This window comes from Coregonus lavaretus (genome assembly GCF_964263955.1).
Source record: "Coregonus lavaretus genome assembly, contig: HAP1_SCAFFOLD_1410, whole genome shotgun sequence".
Classification (NCBI taxonomy): Eukaryota; Metazoa; Chordata; class Actinopteri; order Salmoniformes; family Salmonidae; genus Coregonus; species Coregonus lavaretus.
In genome coordinates this window covers 10,001-25,976 of record NW_028162895.1, presented here as the reverse complement: position 1 = coordinate 25,976, position 15,976 = coordinate 10,001, and the positions used below count along the sequence as shown (strand labels likewise).

The 15,976-nt window shown below is 46.5% G+C and overlaps 1 protein-coding gene across 1 annotated transcript in view; it reads right to left on the bottom strand.

Annotated features, from left to right (window-relative positions):
• LOC311118724 (lysyl oxidase homolog 3B-like) overlaps positions 1–15,763 on the bottom strand; it is a gene marked incomplete at its 5' end in the record, with an annotated part of 47,023 nt that extends 31,260 nt beyond the window's left edge. The window contains 2 exons of the mRNA XM_084193506.1: positions 959–1,027; positions 15,552–15,763. Of these exons, the coding sequence (XP_084049632.1) occupies positions 959–1,027; positions 15,552–15,763 (281 nt within the window). The remainder of the gene's footprint in view (positions 1–958; positions 1,028–15,551) is intronic.
• Between the last annotated feature and the right edge of the window lie 213 nt (positions 15,764–15,976).

Below are 15,976 nucleotides of genomic sequence, written 5' to 3'. Positions count from 1 at the left end.
GTAACAGCAGCTGGGTGGTTATAGTAGCTGGGTGGTAACAGCAGCTGGGTGGTTATAGCAGCTGGGTGGTAACAGCAGCTGGGTGGTAACAGCAGCTGGGTGGTAACAGCAGCTGGGTGGTTATAGTAGCTGGGTGGTAACAGCAGCTGGGTGGTTACAGCAGCTGGGTGGTTACAGCAGCTGGGTGGTTACAGCAGCTGGGTGGTAACAGCAGCTGGGTGGTTATAGTAGCTGGGTGGTTACAGCAGCTGGGTGGTTATAGCAGCTGGGTGGTAACAGCAGCTGGGTGGTTATAGCAGCTGGGTGGTTATAGTAGCTGGGTGGTTATAGTAGCTGGGTGGTTACAGCAGCTGGGTGGTTACAGCAGCTGGGTGGTTACAGCAGCTGGGTGGTAACAGCAGCTGGGTGGTTACAGGGTGGTTATAGCAGCTGGGTGGTTATAGTAGCTGGGTGGTAACAGCAGCTGGGTGGTAACAGCAGCTGGGTGGTTATAGCAGCTGGGTGGAAACAGCAGCTGGGTGGTAACAGCAGCTGGGTGGTAACAGCAGCTGGGTGGTAACAGCAGCTGGGTGGTTACAGCAGCTGGGTGGTAACAGCAGCTGGGTGGTAACAGCAGCTGGGTGGAAACAGCAGCTGGGTGGTTATAGTAGCTGGGTGGTAACAGCAGCTGGGTGGTAACAGCAGCTGGGTGGTAACAGCAGCTGGGTGGTAACAGCAGCTGGGTGGTAACAGTATCTAAACTGATGTTCTATAAAGTGACTGAACTACGACCCCTACAGTACAACCCACTGTCAGAAACAACAGGTTTCGTCCCAAAATGGGCACCCTATTTCCTACATAGTGCACTACTTTAGACCAGAGTGTGCTACATAGGGAGTAGGGTACCATTTGGACCAGAAACCCGGTCTCAGGGGGGGGGAGGGGCAAGACAGTGGGTTGTTCTCTGAGATACCTATACCTGGCACCAGCAGAAACATTAACCTCGGCTCTGGCCTTTCTCACTGCTGCTCTCTTTCTCAGACGGGCTCTGCAACGGCAAACAGCAACATGACATCACACAGAGACACTTGTGAGGCAGACAGACACTCACACAGGTAAGGTACTGTACCCGTGCACACACGCGACAGAACATATAACCCCCCTGATCACAGACGGCGTGGGATAGCTGTGGTTTAGAGGAGAACAGTAAGGAGTGCTTCCTGGGTAATGCCACAGGTAACAGTAGAGAACAGTAAGGTCTGCTTCCTGGGTAATGCCACAGGTAACAGTAGAGAACAGTAAGGAGTGCTTCCTGGGTAATGCCACAGGTAACAGTAGAGAACAGTAAGGAGTGCTTCCTGGGTAATGCCACAGGTAACAGTAGAGAACAGTAAGGTCTGCTTCCTGGGTAATGCCACAGGTAACAGTAGAGAACAGTAAGGAGTGCTTCCTGGGTAATGCCACAGGTAACAGTAGAGAACAGTAAGGAGTGCTTCCTGGGTAATGCCACAGGTAACAGTAGAGAACAGTAAGGAGTGCTTCCTGGGTAATGCCACAGGTAACAGTAGAGAACAGTAAGGAGTGCTTCCTGGGTAATGCCACAGGTAACAGTAGAGAACAGTAAGGAGTGCTTCCTGGGTAATGCCACAGGTAACAGTAGAGAACAGTAAGGAGTGCTTCCTGGGTAATGCCACAGGTAACAGTAGAGAACAGTAAGGAGTGCTTCCTGGGTAATGCCACAGGTAACAGTAGAGAACAGTAAGGAGTGCTTCCTGGGTAATGCCACAGGTAACAGTAGAGAACAGTAAGGAGTGCTTCCTGGGTAATGCCACAGGTAACAGTAGAGAACAGTAAGGAGTGCTTCCTGGGTAATGCCACAGGTAACAGTAGAGAACAGTAAGGAGTGCTTCCTGGGTAATGCCACAGGTAACAGTAGAGAACAGTAAGGAGTGCTTCCTGGGTAATGCCACAGGTAACAGTAGAGAACAGTAAGGTCTGCTTCCTGGGTAATGCCACAGGTAACAGTAGAGAACGGTAAGGTGTGCTTCCTGGGTAATGCCACAGGTAACAGTAGAGAACGGTAAGGTCTGCTTCCTGGGTAATGCCACAGCTAACAGTAGAGAACGTTGTGTTAAGTACACCATTATACTATTAAGTTGCACTAATATTACATGACTGTTTCAATTTCAATAGCAGAGATATTTTGAAGTATTAATATGTACACTATGTATACAAAAGTATGTGGACACCCCTTCAAATTAGTGGATTTGGCTATTTCAGCCACACCCGTTGCAGACAGGTGTATAAAATCGAGCACACAGCCATGCAATCTCCACAGACAAACATTGGCAATAGAATGGCCTTACTGAAGAGCTCAGTGACTTTCAACGTGGCACCGTCATGGGATGCCACCTTTCCAAAAAGTCAGTTCGTCAAACTTCTGCCCTGCTAGAGCTGCCCCCGGTCCACTGTAAGGGCTGCTATTGTGAAGTGGAAACGTCTAGGGGCAACAACGGCTCAGCATCGAAGTGGTAGGCCACACAAGCTCACAGAACAGGACCGCTGAGTGCTGAAGCACATAGTGCATTAAAATGGTCTGTCCTGGTTGCAGCACTCAGTACCGAGTTCCAAACTGCCTCTGGAAGCAACATCAGCACAAGAACTGTCTGTCCGGAGCTTCATGAAATGGGTTTCCATGGCCGAGCAGCCGCACACAAGCCTAAGATCATCTTAAGATCGAATCTGGGTTTGGCGGATGCCAGGAGAACACTACCTGCCCCAATGCATAGTGCCAACTGTAAAGTTTGGTGGAGGAGGAATAATGGTCTGGGGCTGTTTTTCCTGGTTAGGGCTAGGCCCCTTAGTTCCAGTGAAGGGAAATCTTAATGCTACAACATAAAATGACATTCTAGATGATTCTGTGCTTTCAACTTTGTGGCAACAGTTTGGGGAAGGCCCTTTCCTGTTTCAGCATGACAATGCCCCCATGCACAAAGCGAGGTCCATACAGAAATGGTTTGTCGAGATTGGTGTGGAAGAACTTGACTGGCCTGCACAGAGCCCTGACCTAAACCCCATCGAACACCTTTGGGATGAATTGGAACGCAAACTGCGAGCCAGACCTGATTGCCAAACATCAGTGCCCGACCTCACTAATGCTCTTGTGGCTGAATGGAAGCAAGTCCCTGCAGCAATGTCCCAACATCTAGTGGAAAGCCTTCCCAGAAGAGTGGAGGCTGTTATAGCAGCAAAAGGGGGGACCAACTCCATATTATTAACCATGATTTATAAATGAGATGTCCGACGAGCAGGTGTCCACATACTTTTGGTCATGTAGTATATAACCTAGTTTAAATGGAATGTCACACAGGACTAAAATAAGCACTGACACACTAGAATGTCTTAACGTCTCTTTAAAAAGGTACTGGCCCTCCAGTCTGTCTCCATCCAACATACCAGTAACCCAACTATGTACTGGCCCCAGAGTCTGTCTCCATCCAACATACCAGTAACCCAACTATGTACTGGCCCCAGAGTCTGTCTCCATCCAACATACCAGTAACCCAACTATGTACTGGCCCCAGAGTCTGTCTCCATCCAACATACCAGTAACCCAACTATGTACTGGCCCCAGAGTCTGTCTCCATCCAACATACCAGTAACCCAACTATGTACTGGCCCCAGAGTCTGTCTCCATCCAACATACCAGTAACCCAACTATGTACTGGCCCCAGAGTCTGTCTCCATCCAACATACCAGTAACCCAACTATGTACTGGCTTCCCAGTCTGTCTCCATCCAACATACCAGTAACCCAACTATGTACTGGCCCCAGAGTCTGTCTCCATCCAACATACCAGTAACCCAACTATGTACTGCCCCCCCAGTCTGTCTCCATCCAACATACCAGTAACCCAACTATGTACTGGCAAACCAGTCTGTCTCCATCCAACATACCAGTAACCCAACTATGTACTGGCTTCCCAGTCTGTCTCCAACCAACATACCAGTAACCCAACTATGTACTGGCCCCCCAGTCTGTCTCCATCCAACATACCAGTAACCCAACTATGTACTGCCCCCCCCCAGTCTGTCTCCATCCAACATACCAGTAACCCAACTATGTACTGGCCCCTCCAGTCTGTCTCCATCCAACATACCAGTAACCCAACTATGTACTGGCTTCCCAGTCTGTCTCCATCCAACATACCAGTAACCCAACTATGTACTGGCTTCCCAGTCTGTCTCCATCCAACATACCAGTAACCCAACTATGTACTGGCTTCCCAGTCTGTCTCCATCCAACATACCAGTAACCCAACTATGTACTGGCTTCCCAGTCTGTCTCCATCCAACATACCAGTAACCCAACTATGTACTGGCCCTCCAGTCTGTCTCCATCCAACATACCAGTAACCCAACTATGTACTGCCCCCCCCCCAGTCTGTCTCCATCCAACATACCAGTAACCCAACTATGTACTGCCCCCCCAGTCTGTCTCCATCCAACATACCAGTAACCCAACTATGTACTGCCCCCCCCCAGTCTGTCTCCATCCAACATACCAGTAACCCAACTATGTACTGGCTTCCCAGTCTGTCTCCATCCAACATACCAGTAACCCAACTATGTACTGGCTTCCCAGTCTGTCTCCATCCAACATACCAGTAACCCAACTATGTACTGGCTTCCCAGTCTGTCTCCATCCAACATACCAGTAACCCAACTATGTACTGGCCCCAGAGTCTGTCTCCATCCAACATACCAGTAACCCAACTATGTACTGGCCTCCCAGTCTGTCTCCATCCAACATACCAGTAACCCAACTATGTACTGGCCCCAGAGTCTGTCTCCATCCAACATACCAGTTACCCAACTATGTACTGGCCCTCCAGTCTGTCTCCATCCAACATACCAGTAACCCAACTATGTACTGCCCCCCCAGTCTGTCTCCATCCAACATACCAGTAACCCAACTATGTACTGGCCCCAGAGTCTGTCTCCATCCAACATACCAGTAACCCAACTATGTACTGGCCCCAGAGTCTGTCTCCATCCAACATACCAGTAACCCAACTATGTACTGCCCCCCCAGTCTGTCTCCATCCAACATACCAGTAACCCAACTATGTACTGGCCCCAGAGTCTGTCTCCATCCAACATACCAGTAACCCAACTATGTACTGGCCCCAGAGTCTGTCTCCATCCAACATACCAGTAACCCAACTATGTACTGCCCCCCCAGTCTGTCTCCATCCAACATACCAGTAACCCAACTATGTACTGCCCCCCCAGTCTGTCTCCATCCAACATACCAGTAACCCAACTATGTACTGGCCCCCCAGTCTGTCTCCATCCAACATACTAGTAACCCAACTATGTACTGGCTTCCCAGTCTGTCTCCAACCAACATACCAGTAACCCAACTATGTACTGGCCCCTCCAGTCTGTCTCCATCCAACATACCAGTAACCCAACTATGTACTGGCTTCCCAGTCTGTCTCCATCCAACATACCAGTAACCCAACTATGTACTGCCCCCCCCCCCCCCAGTCTGTCTCCATCCAACATACCAGTAACCCAACTATGTACTGGCCCTCCAGTCTGTCTCCATCCAACATACCAGTAACCCAACTATGTACTGCCCCCCCCCAGTCTGTCTCCATCCAACATACCAGTAACCCAACTATGTACTGCCCCCCCAGTCTGTCTCCATCCAACATACCAGTAACCAAACTATGTACTGCCCCCCCAGTCTGTCTCCATCCAACATACCAGTAACCCAACTATGTACTGCCCCCCCAGTCTGTCTCCATCCAACATACCAGTAACCCAACTATGTACTGGCCCCAGAGTCTGTCTCCATCCAACATACCAGTAACCCAACTATGTACTGGCCCCAGAGTCTGTCTCCATCCAACATACCAGTAACCCAACTATGTACTGGCCCCAGAGTCTGTCTCCATCCAACATACCAGTAACCCAACTATGTACTGCCCCCCCCCCAGTCTGTCTCCATCCAACATACCAGTAACCCAACTATGTACTGGCTTCCCAGTCTGTCTCCATCCAACATACCAGTAACCCAACTATGTACTGGCTTCCCAGTCTGTCTCCATCCAACATACCAGTAACCCAACTATGTACTGGCTTCCCAGTCTGTCTCCATCCAACATACCAGTAACCCAACTATGTACTGGCCCCAGAGTCTGTCTCCATCCAACATACCAGTAACCCAACTATGTACTGGCTTCCCAGTCTGTCTCCATCCAACATACCAGTAACCCAACTATGTACTGGCCCCAGAGTCTGTCTCCATCCAACATACCAGTTACCCAACTATGTACTGGCCCTCCAGTCTGTCTCCATCCAACATACCAGTAACCCAACTATGTACTGGCCCCAGAGTCTGTCTCCATCCAACATACCAGTAACCCAACTATGTACTGCCCCCCCAGTCTGTCTCCATCCAACATACCAGTAACCCAACTATGTACTGGCCCCAGAGTCTGTCTCCATCCAACATACCAGTAACCCAACTATGTACTGCCCCCCCAGTCTGTCTCCATCCAACATACCAGTAACCCAACTATGTACTGGCCTCCCAGTCTGTCTCCATCCAACATACCAGTAACCCAACTATGTACTGGCCCCAGAGTCTGTCTCCATCCAACATACCAGTAACCCAACTATGTACTGGCCTCCCAGTCTGTCTCCATCCAACATACCAGTAACCCAACTATGTACTGGCCCCAGAGTCTGTCTCCATCCAACATACCAGTAACCCAACTATGTACTGGCTTCCCAGTCTGTCTCCATCCAACATACCAGTAACCCAACTATGTACTGGCCCCCCCAGTCTGTCTCCATCCAACATACCAGTAACCCAACTATGTACTGGCCCCAGAGTCTGTCTCCATCCAACATACCAGTAACCCAACTATGTACTGGCCCCAGAGTCTGTCTCCATCCAACATACCAGTAACCCAACTATGTACTGGCCCCAGAGTCTGTCTCCATCCAACATACCAGTAACCCAACTATGTACTGGCCCCAGAGTCTGTCTCCATCCAACATACCAGTAACCCAACTATGTACTGGCCCCAGAGTCTGTCTCCATCCAACATACCAGTAACCCAACTATGTACTGCCCCCCCAGTCTGTCTCCATCCAACATACCAGTAACCCAACTATGTACTGCCCCCCCAGTCTGTCTCCATCCAACATACCAGTAACCCAACTATGTACTGCCCCCCCAGTCTGTCTCCATCCAACATACCAGTAACCCAACTATGTACTGGCCCCCCAGTCTGTCCTGGCCTTGTTCCCCTAGACAGGCCATGCAGTAAAATATAATAGATTTCTCAAATGTACTGTTATGAAACCACTGCAGAAGAAAAAGTCATTTAGTTGGTTACACTATACACACACTGTCCGTTTCAGAAACATTGGTTTAAAAGGATAACTGCCCGTTATATTTGGAATAGCCTGTACTTTTCCCCTGTCCCAAATACCTCCCCATGAAAAACCCCTCCAAAACATAGCAGTGAATCTTCTACCAGACGGAATAGAACCGGAGGGTCAGTACAGACAGGAAGCAGACAGGAAGCAGACAGGAAGCAGACAGGAAACAAGACAAGCAGCCAGACAGACTGAGGATCCGTCCCTACAGGGTACCCTATTCCCTATGGGTCCTGGTCTAAAGTAGTGCACTATAAAGGGAACAGGGTGCCAGTTGAGTCGCTGACTGAGGCTGATATGAACTCCAGAGGTAGGGAGAGAAAAGCAGATATTAGCGTACTGAAGAGAAAGGCACATATCCTGTTTTTGCCCAATAGTCTCATTAATCGCAACATTAGGGTGACCTGTCCAGGGACAACTCAAATCAAATCCAATGTTATTGGCCACATGCGCCGAATACAACAGGTGCAGACATTACAGTGAAATGCTTACTTACAGCCCTTAACCAACAGTGCATTTATTTTTAACAAAAAAGTAAAATAAAACAACAACAACAAAGTGTTGAGAAAACAAAGAGCAGAAGTAAAATAAAATAACAGTAGGGAGGCTATATATACAGGGGGGTACCGGTGCAGAGTCAATGTGTAATAACAGTAGGGAAGCTATATACACAGGGGGGTACCGGTGCAGAGTCAATGTGTAATAACAGTAGGGAAGCTATATATACAGGGGGGTACCGGTGCAGAGTCAATGTGTAATAACAGTAGGGAGGCTATATATACAGGGGGGTACCGGTGCAGAGTCAATGTGTAATAACAGTAGGGAGGCTATATATACAGGGGGGTACCGGTGCAGAGTCAATGTGTAATAACAGTAGGGAGGCTATATATACAGGGGGGTACCGGTGCAGAGTCAATGTGTAATAACAGTAGGGAGGCTATATACAGGGGGGTACAACTCAGGTCAAGGTCCTCATCATAAAAACCAGTTGCTGCTGTGGCACACCAGGCAGGGGACAGACATTACTAAGACATTACTCTACCTGTCTAGAGAAAAATGGATCGAGAGACCTCACCAGGAAAAACTCAGGGCCCTATCAGAGTATCAGAGTTTTTCCTGGTCAGTTCAGGGCCCTGCTCATAAAGCAGCCAGACAGACGGATATGAAGTCCATGGTTCCTCATCTGTCACACCGGGAATAAGGCATGAATCCAGGTCAAACACAGGGCCCTAGTTGGGAATAAGGCATGAATCCAGGTCCAACACAGGGCCCTAGTTGGGAATAAGGCATGAATCCAGGTCAAACACAGGGCCCTAGTTGGGAATAAGGCATGAATCCAGGTCAAACACAGGGCCCTAGTTGGGAATAAGGCATGAATCCAGGTCAAACACAGGGCCCTAGTTGGGAATAAGGCATGAATCCAGGTCAAACACAGGGCCCTAGTTGGGAATAAGGCATGAATCCAGGTCAAACACAGGGCCCTAGTTGGGAATAAGGCATGAATCCAGGTCAAACACAGGGCCCTAGTTGGGAATAAGGCATGAATCCAGGTCAAACACAGGGTCCTAGTTGGGAATAAGGCATGAATCCAGGTCAAACACAGGGCCCTAGTTGGGAATAAGGCATGAATCCAGGTCAAACACAGGGTCCTAGTTGGGAATAAGGCATGAATCCAGGTCAAACACAGGGCCCTAGTTGGTTCTCTGAAGCTCAGTTGGTAGACCATGGTGCTTGCAATGCCAAGATAGTGGGTTTGATTCCTGGGACCACGCTTGACTTTAAGACACTTTGGATAAAAGCGTCTGCTAAAGAGTATGTATTATTATATTATTCTATATATTAGTTATACCAGAGTTTTTCCTGGTCAGTTCAGTGCCCTGCTCATAAAGCCACCTGGCTGCTGCAGTGGTGTCGGTGTGATGAAAACATTCAGCACACAGTATTCAAAAATGTACTTACTTCCTGACACATAGTATCTCATTACAACTGATCAGACCGACTTTTACAGCAGATTATATTCTAATGGAAATATAGAGTTGACCTGTGAGGAAGGTAGACACAGTGTTCCAAAACAACACATTCTTCAGAAGAATGTGAATATTGAGAGGAGCCACGACACTGACAGGAAAGATTAGCATCACATTACTGAGCCTGACCTAAATTAACCTTGTGTTCCTAAAGCCTCTCAGAGTGCTGATCTAGGACCCTTTTCATGTCATATTACTCATTATGATCTAAAAGACTGATCCTATATCAGCCCTTAATAAACCAAGACTGTCAGTTCATTACCTAGCCTGTTGATGCTTGTTGATTGGCTCTCTTGGCTAGTCTCCAGTTGCAGTCAGTCTGCGTCTGCGCGTCCCAAAGGGTGCCATTTGGGACACAGTGTGAGTTCTCTCTGTGTTCTGGAGTTTGGGCCTAATCATCTACCCCCCCCCGAATCCCTGCATCACCCTTCAGTTAGTCAGAGAGAGCAGAGCCGCAGTCTTCATACACCACTGAGAGATAACGCACCACTGAGAGATAACGCACCACTGAGAGATAACGCACCACTGAGAGATAACGCACCACTGAGAGATAACGCACCACTGAGAGATAACACACAACTGAGAGATAACGCACCACTGAGAGATAACGCACCACTGAGAGATAACGCACCACTGAGAGATAACGCACCACTGAGAGATAACGCACCACTGAGAGATAACGCACCACTGAGAGATAACACACCACTGAGAGATAACACACCATTTCCCTTCGTACTAACTGTGAAGTGGCCGTCTGCACGGGATGACTCAGGATGGGAGGAGGGGGGACTTATTACTGGAGGACGGCCCAGAATGCCGATCTAGCTCTGAGCTCTGTCCGTCTGCCATCAATCTGGAGGACAAGGGTTTTATTGGGAAAAGAAACCGGAGGGCTCACAGCCCACCATAAAAATCAGAGTTGATATATTCCATAACACATTTGTAGGAGCCAAATAATGGATTTGTATTAATATTTTAACTTTGCCTGAAGGAGTGGGATGGTTTTTGATTTATGAATATTTTGTATTGTAGAGCATGGCGCTTGTAACGCATGGCGCTTGTAACGCCAGGGTAGTGGGTTCGATCCCCGGGACCACCCATACGTAAACATTTATGCACACATGACTGTAAGTCGCTTTGGATAAAAGCATCTGCTAAATGGCATATTATTATTTATATTATCAGAGTGACTAAGGACATTTGAAACGGGACAATGTTGAAAATAGTCACTACAATGTATGTAGAGGAGGGGGGTAGAAGGATTACTGTTATACTATTCCAGGTATTCCATTGTAGAATAATAGTGAAGACATCAAAACTATGAAATAACACATATGGAATCATGTAGTAACCAAAAAAGTGTTAAACAAATCAAAATATATTTTAAATTTGAGATTCTTCAAAGTAGCCACCCTTTGCCTTGATGACAGCTTTGCACACTCTCAACCAGCTTCATGAGGTAGTCACCTGGAATGCATTTCAATTAACAGGTGTGCCTTGTTAAAAGTTCATTTGTGGAATTTCCTTTCCTTCTTAATGCGTTTGAGCCAATCAGTTGTGTTGTGACAAGGTAGTGGTGGTATACAGAAGATAGCCCTATTTGGTAAAAGACCAAGTGCATATTATGGCAAGAACAGCTCAAATAAGCAAGGAGAAACGACAGTCCATCATTACTTCAAGACATGAAGGTCACTCAATCCGGAAAATTTAAATAACTTTTAAAGTTTCTTCAAGTGCAGTCGCAAAAACCATCAAGCGCTATGATGAAACTGGCTCTCATGAGGACCGCCACAGGAATGTTAGACCCAGAGTTACCTCTGCTGCAGAGGATAAGTTCATTAGAATTACCAGCCTCAGAAATTGCAGCCCAAATAAATGCTTCACAGAGTTCAAGTAACAGACACATCTCAACATCAACTGTTCAGAGGAGACTGCATAAATCAGGCCTTCATGGTCAAATTGCTGCAAAGAAACCACTACTAAAGGACACCAATAAGAAGAAGAGACTTGCTTGGGCCAAGAAACACGAGCAATGGACATTAGACTGGTGGAAATCTGTTCTTTGGTCTGATGAGTCCAAATTTGAGATTTTTGGTTCCAACCACCGTGTCTTTGTGAGACGCAGAGTAGGTGAACGGATGATCTCTGCATGTGTGGTTCCCACCATGAAGCATGGAGGATGAGGTATGATGGTGTGGGGATGCTTTGCTGGTGACACTGTCTGTGGTTTATTTAGAATTCAAGGCACACTTAACCAGCATGGCTACCAAAGCATTCTGCAGCAATACGCCATCCCATGAGGTTTGCGCTTAGTGGGATCTTTATTTTTTCTCAACAGGACAATGACCCAACACACCTCCAGGCTGTATAAGGGCTATTTGACCAAGAATGAGAGTGATGGAGTGCTGCATCAGATGACCTGACCTCCACAATCACCCGACCTCAACCCAATTGAGATGGTTTGGGATGAGTTGGACCGCAGAGTGAATGAAAAGCAGCCAACAAGTGCTCAGCATATGTGGGAACTCCTTCAAGACTGTTGGAAAAGCATTCCAGGTGAAGCTGGTTGAGAGAATGCCAAGAGTGTGCAAAGCTGTCATCAAGGCAAAGGCTGGCTACTTTGAAGAATCTAAAATATATTTTGATTTGTTTAACACTTTTTTATTACTACATGATTCCATATGTGTTATTTCATAGTTTTGATGTCTTCGCTATTATTCTACAATGTAGAAAATAGTTTTAAAAAATAAGAAAAACCCTTGAATGAGTAGGTGTGTCCAAACTTTTGACTGGTAGTGTATATCCAGTATAAACAGATGTGATCAGTGAGAGAGGAGTATTCTAGTCTAGACTCTAGAGAGTATTCAGCCAATCATCATTTACAAGGGACTATGATGATGCTTCCACTACCACTCTCTGTTCTGCTCTGTTCTACTCTGTTCTGTTCTGTTCTACTCTGTTCTACTCTGTTCTACTCTGCTCTGTTCTACTCTGTTCTGTTCTGTTCTGTTCTACTCTGTTCTACTCTGCTCTGTTCTACTCTGTTCTGTTCTGTTCTGTTCTACTCTGTTCTGTTCTGTTCTGTTCTACTCTGTTCAGTTCTGTTCTGTTCTGTTCTGCTCTGTTCTGTTCTGTTCTACTCTGTTCTGTTCTGTTCTGTTCTACTCTGTTCTGTTCTGTTCTACTCTGTTCTGTTCTGTTCTGCTCTGTTCTGTTCTGTTCTGTTCTGTTCTACTCTGTTCTGTTCTACTCTGTTCTGTTCTGTTCTGCTCTGTTCTGTTCTGTTCTACTCTGTTCTGTTCTGTTCTGTTCTACTCTGTTCTGTTCTGTTCTGTTCTACTCTGTTCTGTTCTGTTCTGTTCTGCTCTGTTCTGTTCTGTTCTACTCTGTTCTGTTCCGTTCTGTTCTACTCTGTTCTGTTCTGTTCTACTCTGTTCTGTTCTGTTCTGCTCTGTTCTGTTCTGTTCTACTCTGTTCTACTCTGCTCTGTTCTACTCTGTTCTGTTCTGTTCTGTTCTACTCTGTTCTGTTCTGGTCTACTCTGTTCTGTTCTGTTCTGCTCTGTTCTGTTCTGTTCTGTTCTACTCTGTTCTACTCTGCTCTGTTCTACTCTGTTCTGTTCTGTTCTGTTCTACTCTGTTCTGTTCTGGTCTACTCTGTTCTGTTCTGTTCTACTCTGTTCTGTTCTGTTCTACTCTGTTCTGTTCTACTCTGTTCTGTTCTGTTCTGTTCTGTTCTGTTCTGTTCTGCTCTGTTCTGTTCTGTTCTGTTCTACTCTGTTCTGTTCTGTTCTGTTCTACTCTGTTCTGTTCTACTCTGTTCTGTTCTGTTCTGCTCTGTTCTGTTCTGTTCTACTCTGTTCTGTTCTGTTCTGTTCTACTCTGTTCTGTTCTGTTCTGTTCTACTCTGTTCTGTTCTGTTCTGTTCTGTTCTGCTCTGTTCTGTTCTGTTCTACTCTGTTCTGTTCTGTTCTACTCTGTTCTGTTCTGTTCTACTCTGTTCTGTTCTGTTCTGCTCTGTTCTGTTCTGTTCTGTTCTGTTCTACTCTGTTCTGTTCTACTCTGTTCTGTTCTGTTCTGCTCTGTTCTGTTCTGTTCTACTCTGTTCTGTTCTGTTCTGTTCTACTCTGTTCTGTTCTGTTCTGTTCTACTCTGTTCTGTTCTGTTCTGTTCTGTTCTGCTCTGTTCTGTTCTGTTCTACTCTGTTCTGTTCTGTTCTGTTCTACTCTGTTCTGTTCTGTTCTACTCTGTTCTGTTCTGTTCTGCTCTGTTCTGTTCTGTTCTGTTCTGTTCTACTCTGTTCTGTTCTACTCTGTTCTGTTCTGTTCTGCTCTGTTCTGTTCTGTTCTACTCTGTTCTGTTCTGTTCTGTTCTACTCTGTTCTGTTCTGTTCTGTTCTACTCTGTTCTGTTCTGTTCTGTTCTGTTCTGCTCTGTTCTGTTCTGTTCTACTCTGTTCTGTTCCGTTCTGTTCTACTCTGTTCTGTTCTGTTCTACTCTGTTCTGTTCTGTTCTGCTCTGTTCTGTTCTGTTCTGTTCTACTCTGTTCTACTCTGCTCTGTTCTACTCTGTTCTGTTCTGTTCTGTTCTACTCTGTTCTGTTCTGGTCTACTCTGTTCTGTTCTGTTCTGCTCTGTTCTGTTCTGTTCTGTTCTACTCTGTTCTACTCTGCTCTGTTCTACTCTGTTCTGTTCTGTTCTGTTCTACTCTGTTCTGTTCTGGTCTACTCTGTTCTGCTCTGTTCTACTCTGTTCTGTTCTGTTCTACTCTGTTCTACTCTGCTCTGTTCTACTCTGTTCTGTTCTGTTCTGTTCTACTCTGTTCTGTTCTGGTCTACTCTGTTCTGTTCTGTTCTACTCTGTTCTGTTCTGTTCTACTCTGTTCTGTTCTACTCTGTTCTGTTCTGTTCTGTTCTGTTCTGCTCTGTTCTGTTCTGTTCTGTTCTACTCTGTTCTGTTCTGTTCTGTTCTACTCTGTTCTGTTCTACTCTGTTCTGTTCTGTTCTGCTCTGTTCTGTTCTGTTCTACTCTGTTCTGTTCTGTTCTGTTCTACTCTGTTCTGTTCTGTTCTGTTCTACTCTGTTCTGTTCTGTTCTGTTCTGCTCTGTTCTGTTCTGTTCTACTCTGTTCTGTTCTGTTCTACTCTGTTCTGTTCTGTTCTACTCTGTTCTGTTCTGTTCTGCTCTGTTCTGTTCTGTTCTGTTCTACTCTGTTCTGTTCTACTCTGTTCTGTTCTGTTCTGCTCTGTTCTGTTCTGTTCTACTCTGTTCTGTTCTGTTCTGTTCTGTTCTACTCTGTTCTGTTCTGTTCTGTTCTACTCTGTTCTGTTCTGTTCTGTTCTGTTCTGCTCTGTTCTGTTCTGTTCTACTCTGTTCTGTTCTGTTCTGTTCTACTCTGTTCTGTTCTGTTCTACTCTGTTCTGTTCTGTTCTGTTCTGCTCTGTTCTGTTCTGTTCTGTTCTACTCTGTTCTGTTCTGTTCTGTTCTACTCTGTTCTGTTCTGTTCTACTCTGTTCTGTTCTGTTCTGTTCTACTCTGTTCTGTTCTGTTCTGTTCTACTCTGTTCTGTTCTGTTCTGTTCTACTCTGTTCTGTTCTGTTCTACTCTGTTCTGTTCTGTTCTGCTCTGTTCTGTTCTGTTCTGTTCTGTTCTACTCTGTTCTGTTCTACTCTGTTCTGTTCTGTTCTACTCTGTTCTGTTCTGTTCTGTTCTACTCTGTTCTGTTCTGCTCTGTTCTGTTCTACTCTGTTCTGTTCTGTTCTGTTCTACTCTGTTCTGTTCTGTTCTACTCTGTTCTGTTCTGTTCTGTTCTACTCTGCTCTGTTCTGTTCTGTTCTACTCTGCTCTGTTCTGTTCTGTTCTACTCTGTTCTGTTCTGTTCTGTTCTACATGCTTGTTCCCCAAACAGAGAACCTGTAAGAGCGACAGCTAAGAGCGTCGTTGGGGGCATGTTCGGTTTTTCACATGGTTCTGTTGGGGAAGCTGTCCAGTTCCCTGGTGCTGAAATCGCTGCTGCTGCTGACATAAACTGGTATGTAGATATTATAATATATTCACTGGTATGAGTGAATCCCTCTACTCTGACTTACTTGTAGAAGTTCTTGTTGACCTTCCTCTCGTGGGGGAACCCCAGCATACCACAGATGACCCGGGTGTTTTTGGGGGTCCACCCCACATCACAGATCTGGGCCCAGCCGTCCTTGTACTTGATCTCCACCACACCCTCGGTGACGGGCATCTTCTTGGTGGGCACCACCGGGCGCAGACGAACCTCCTCCACCCTGTTTTCATCCACCTGCACCTGTGGGGAGGGGAGGGGGGGGGGGAGCAGGTGTTAGGGGTCAGAGATTAGGTCTCAGACAGTGGAGGCTGCTGAGGGGAGGACGGCTCATAATAATGGCTGGAACGGAGCAAATGGAATGGCAACAAACACATGGAAACCACGGAAACCATGGGTTTGATGTATTTGATACCATTCCACTAATTCCGTTCCAGCCATTACCACGAGCCCGTC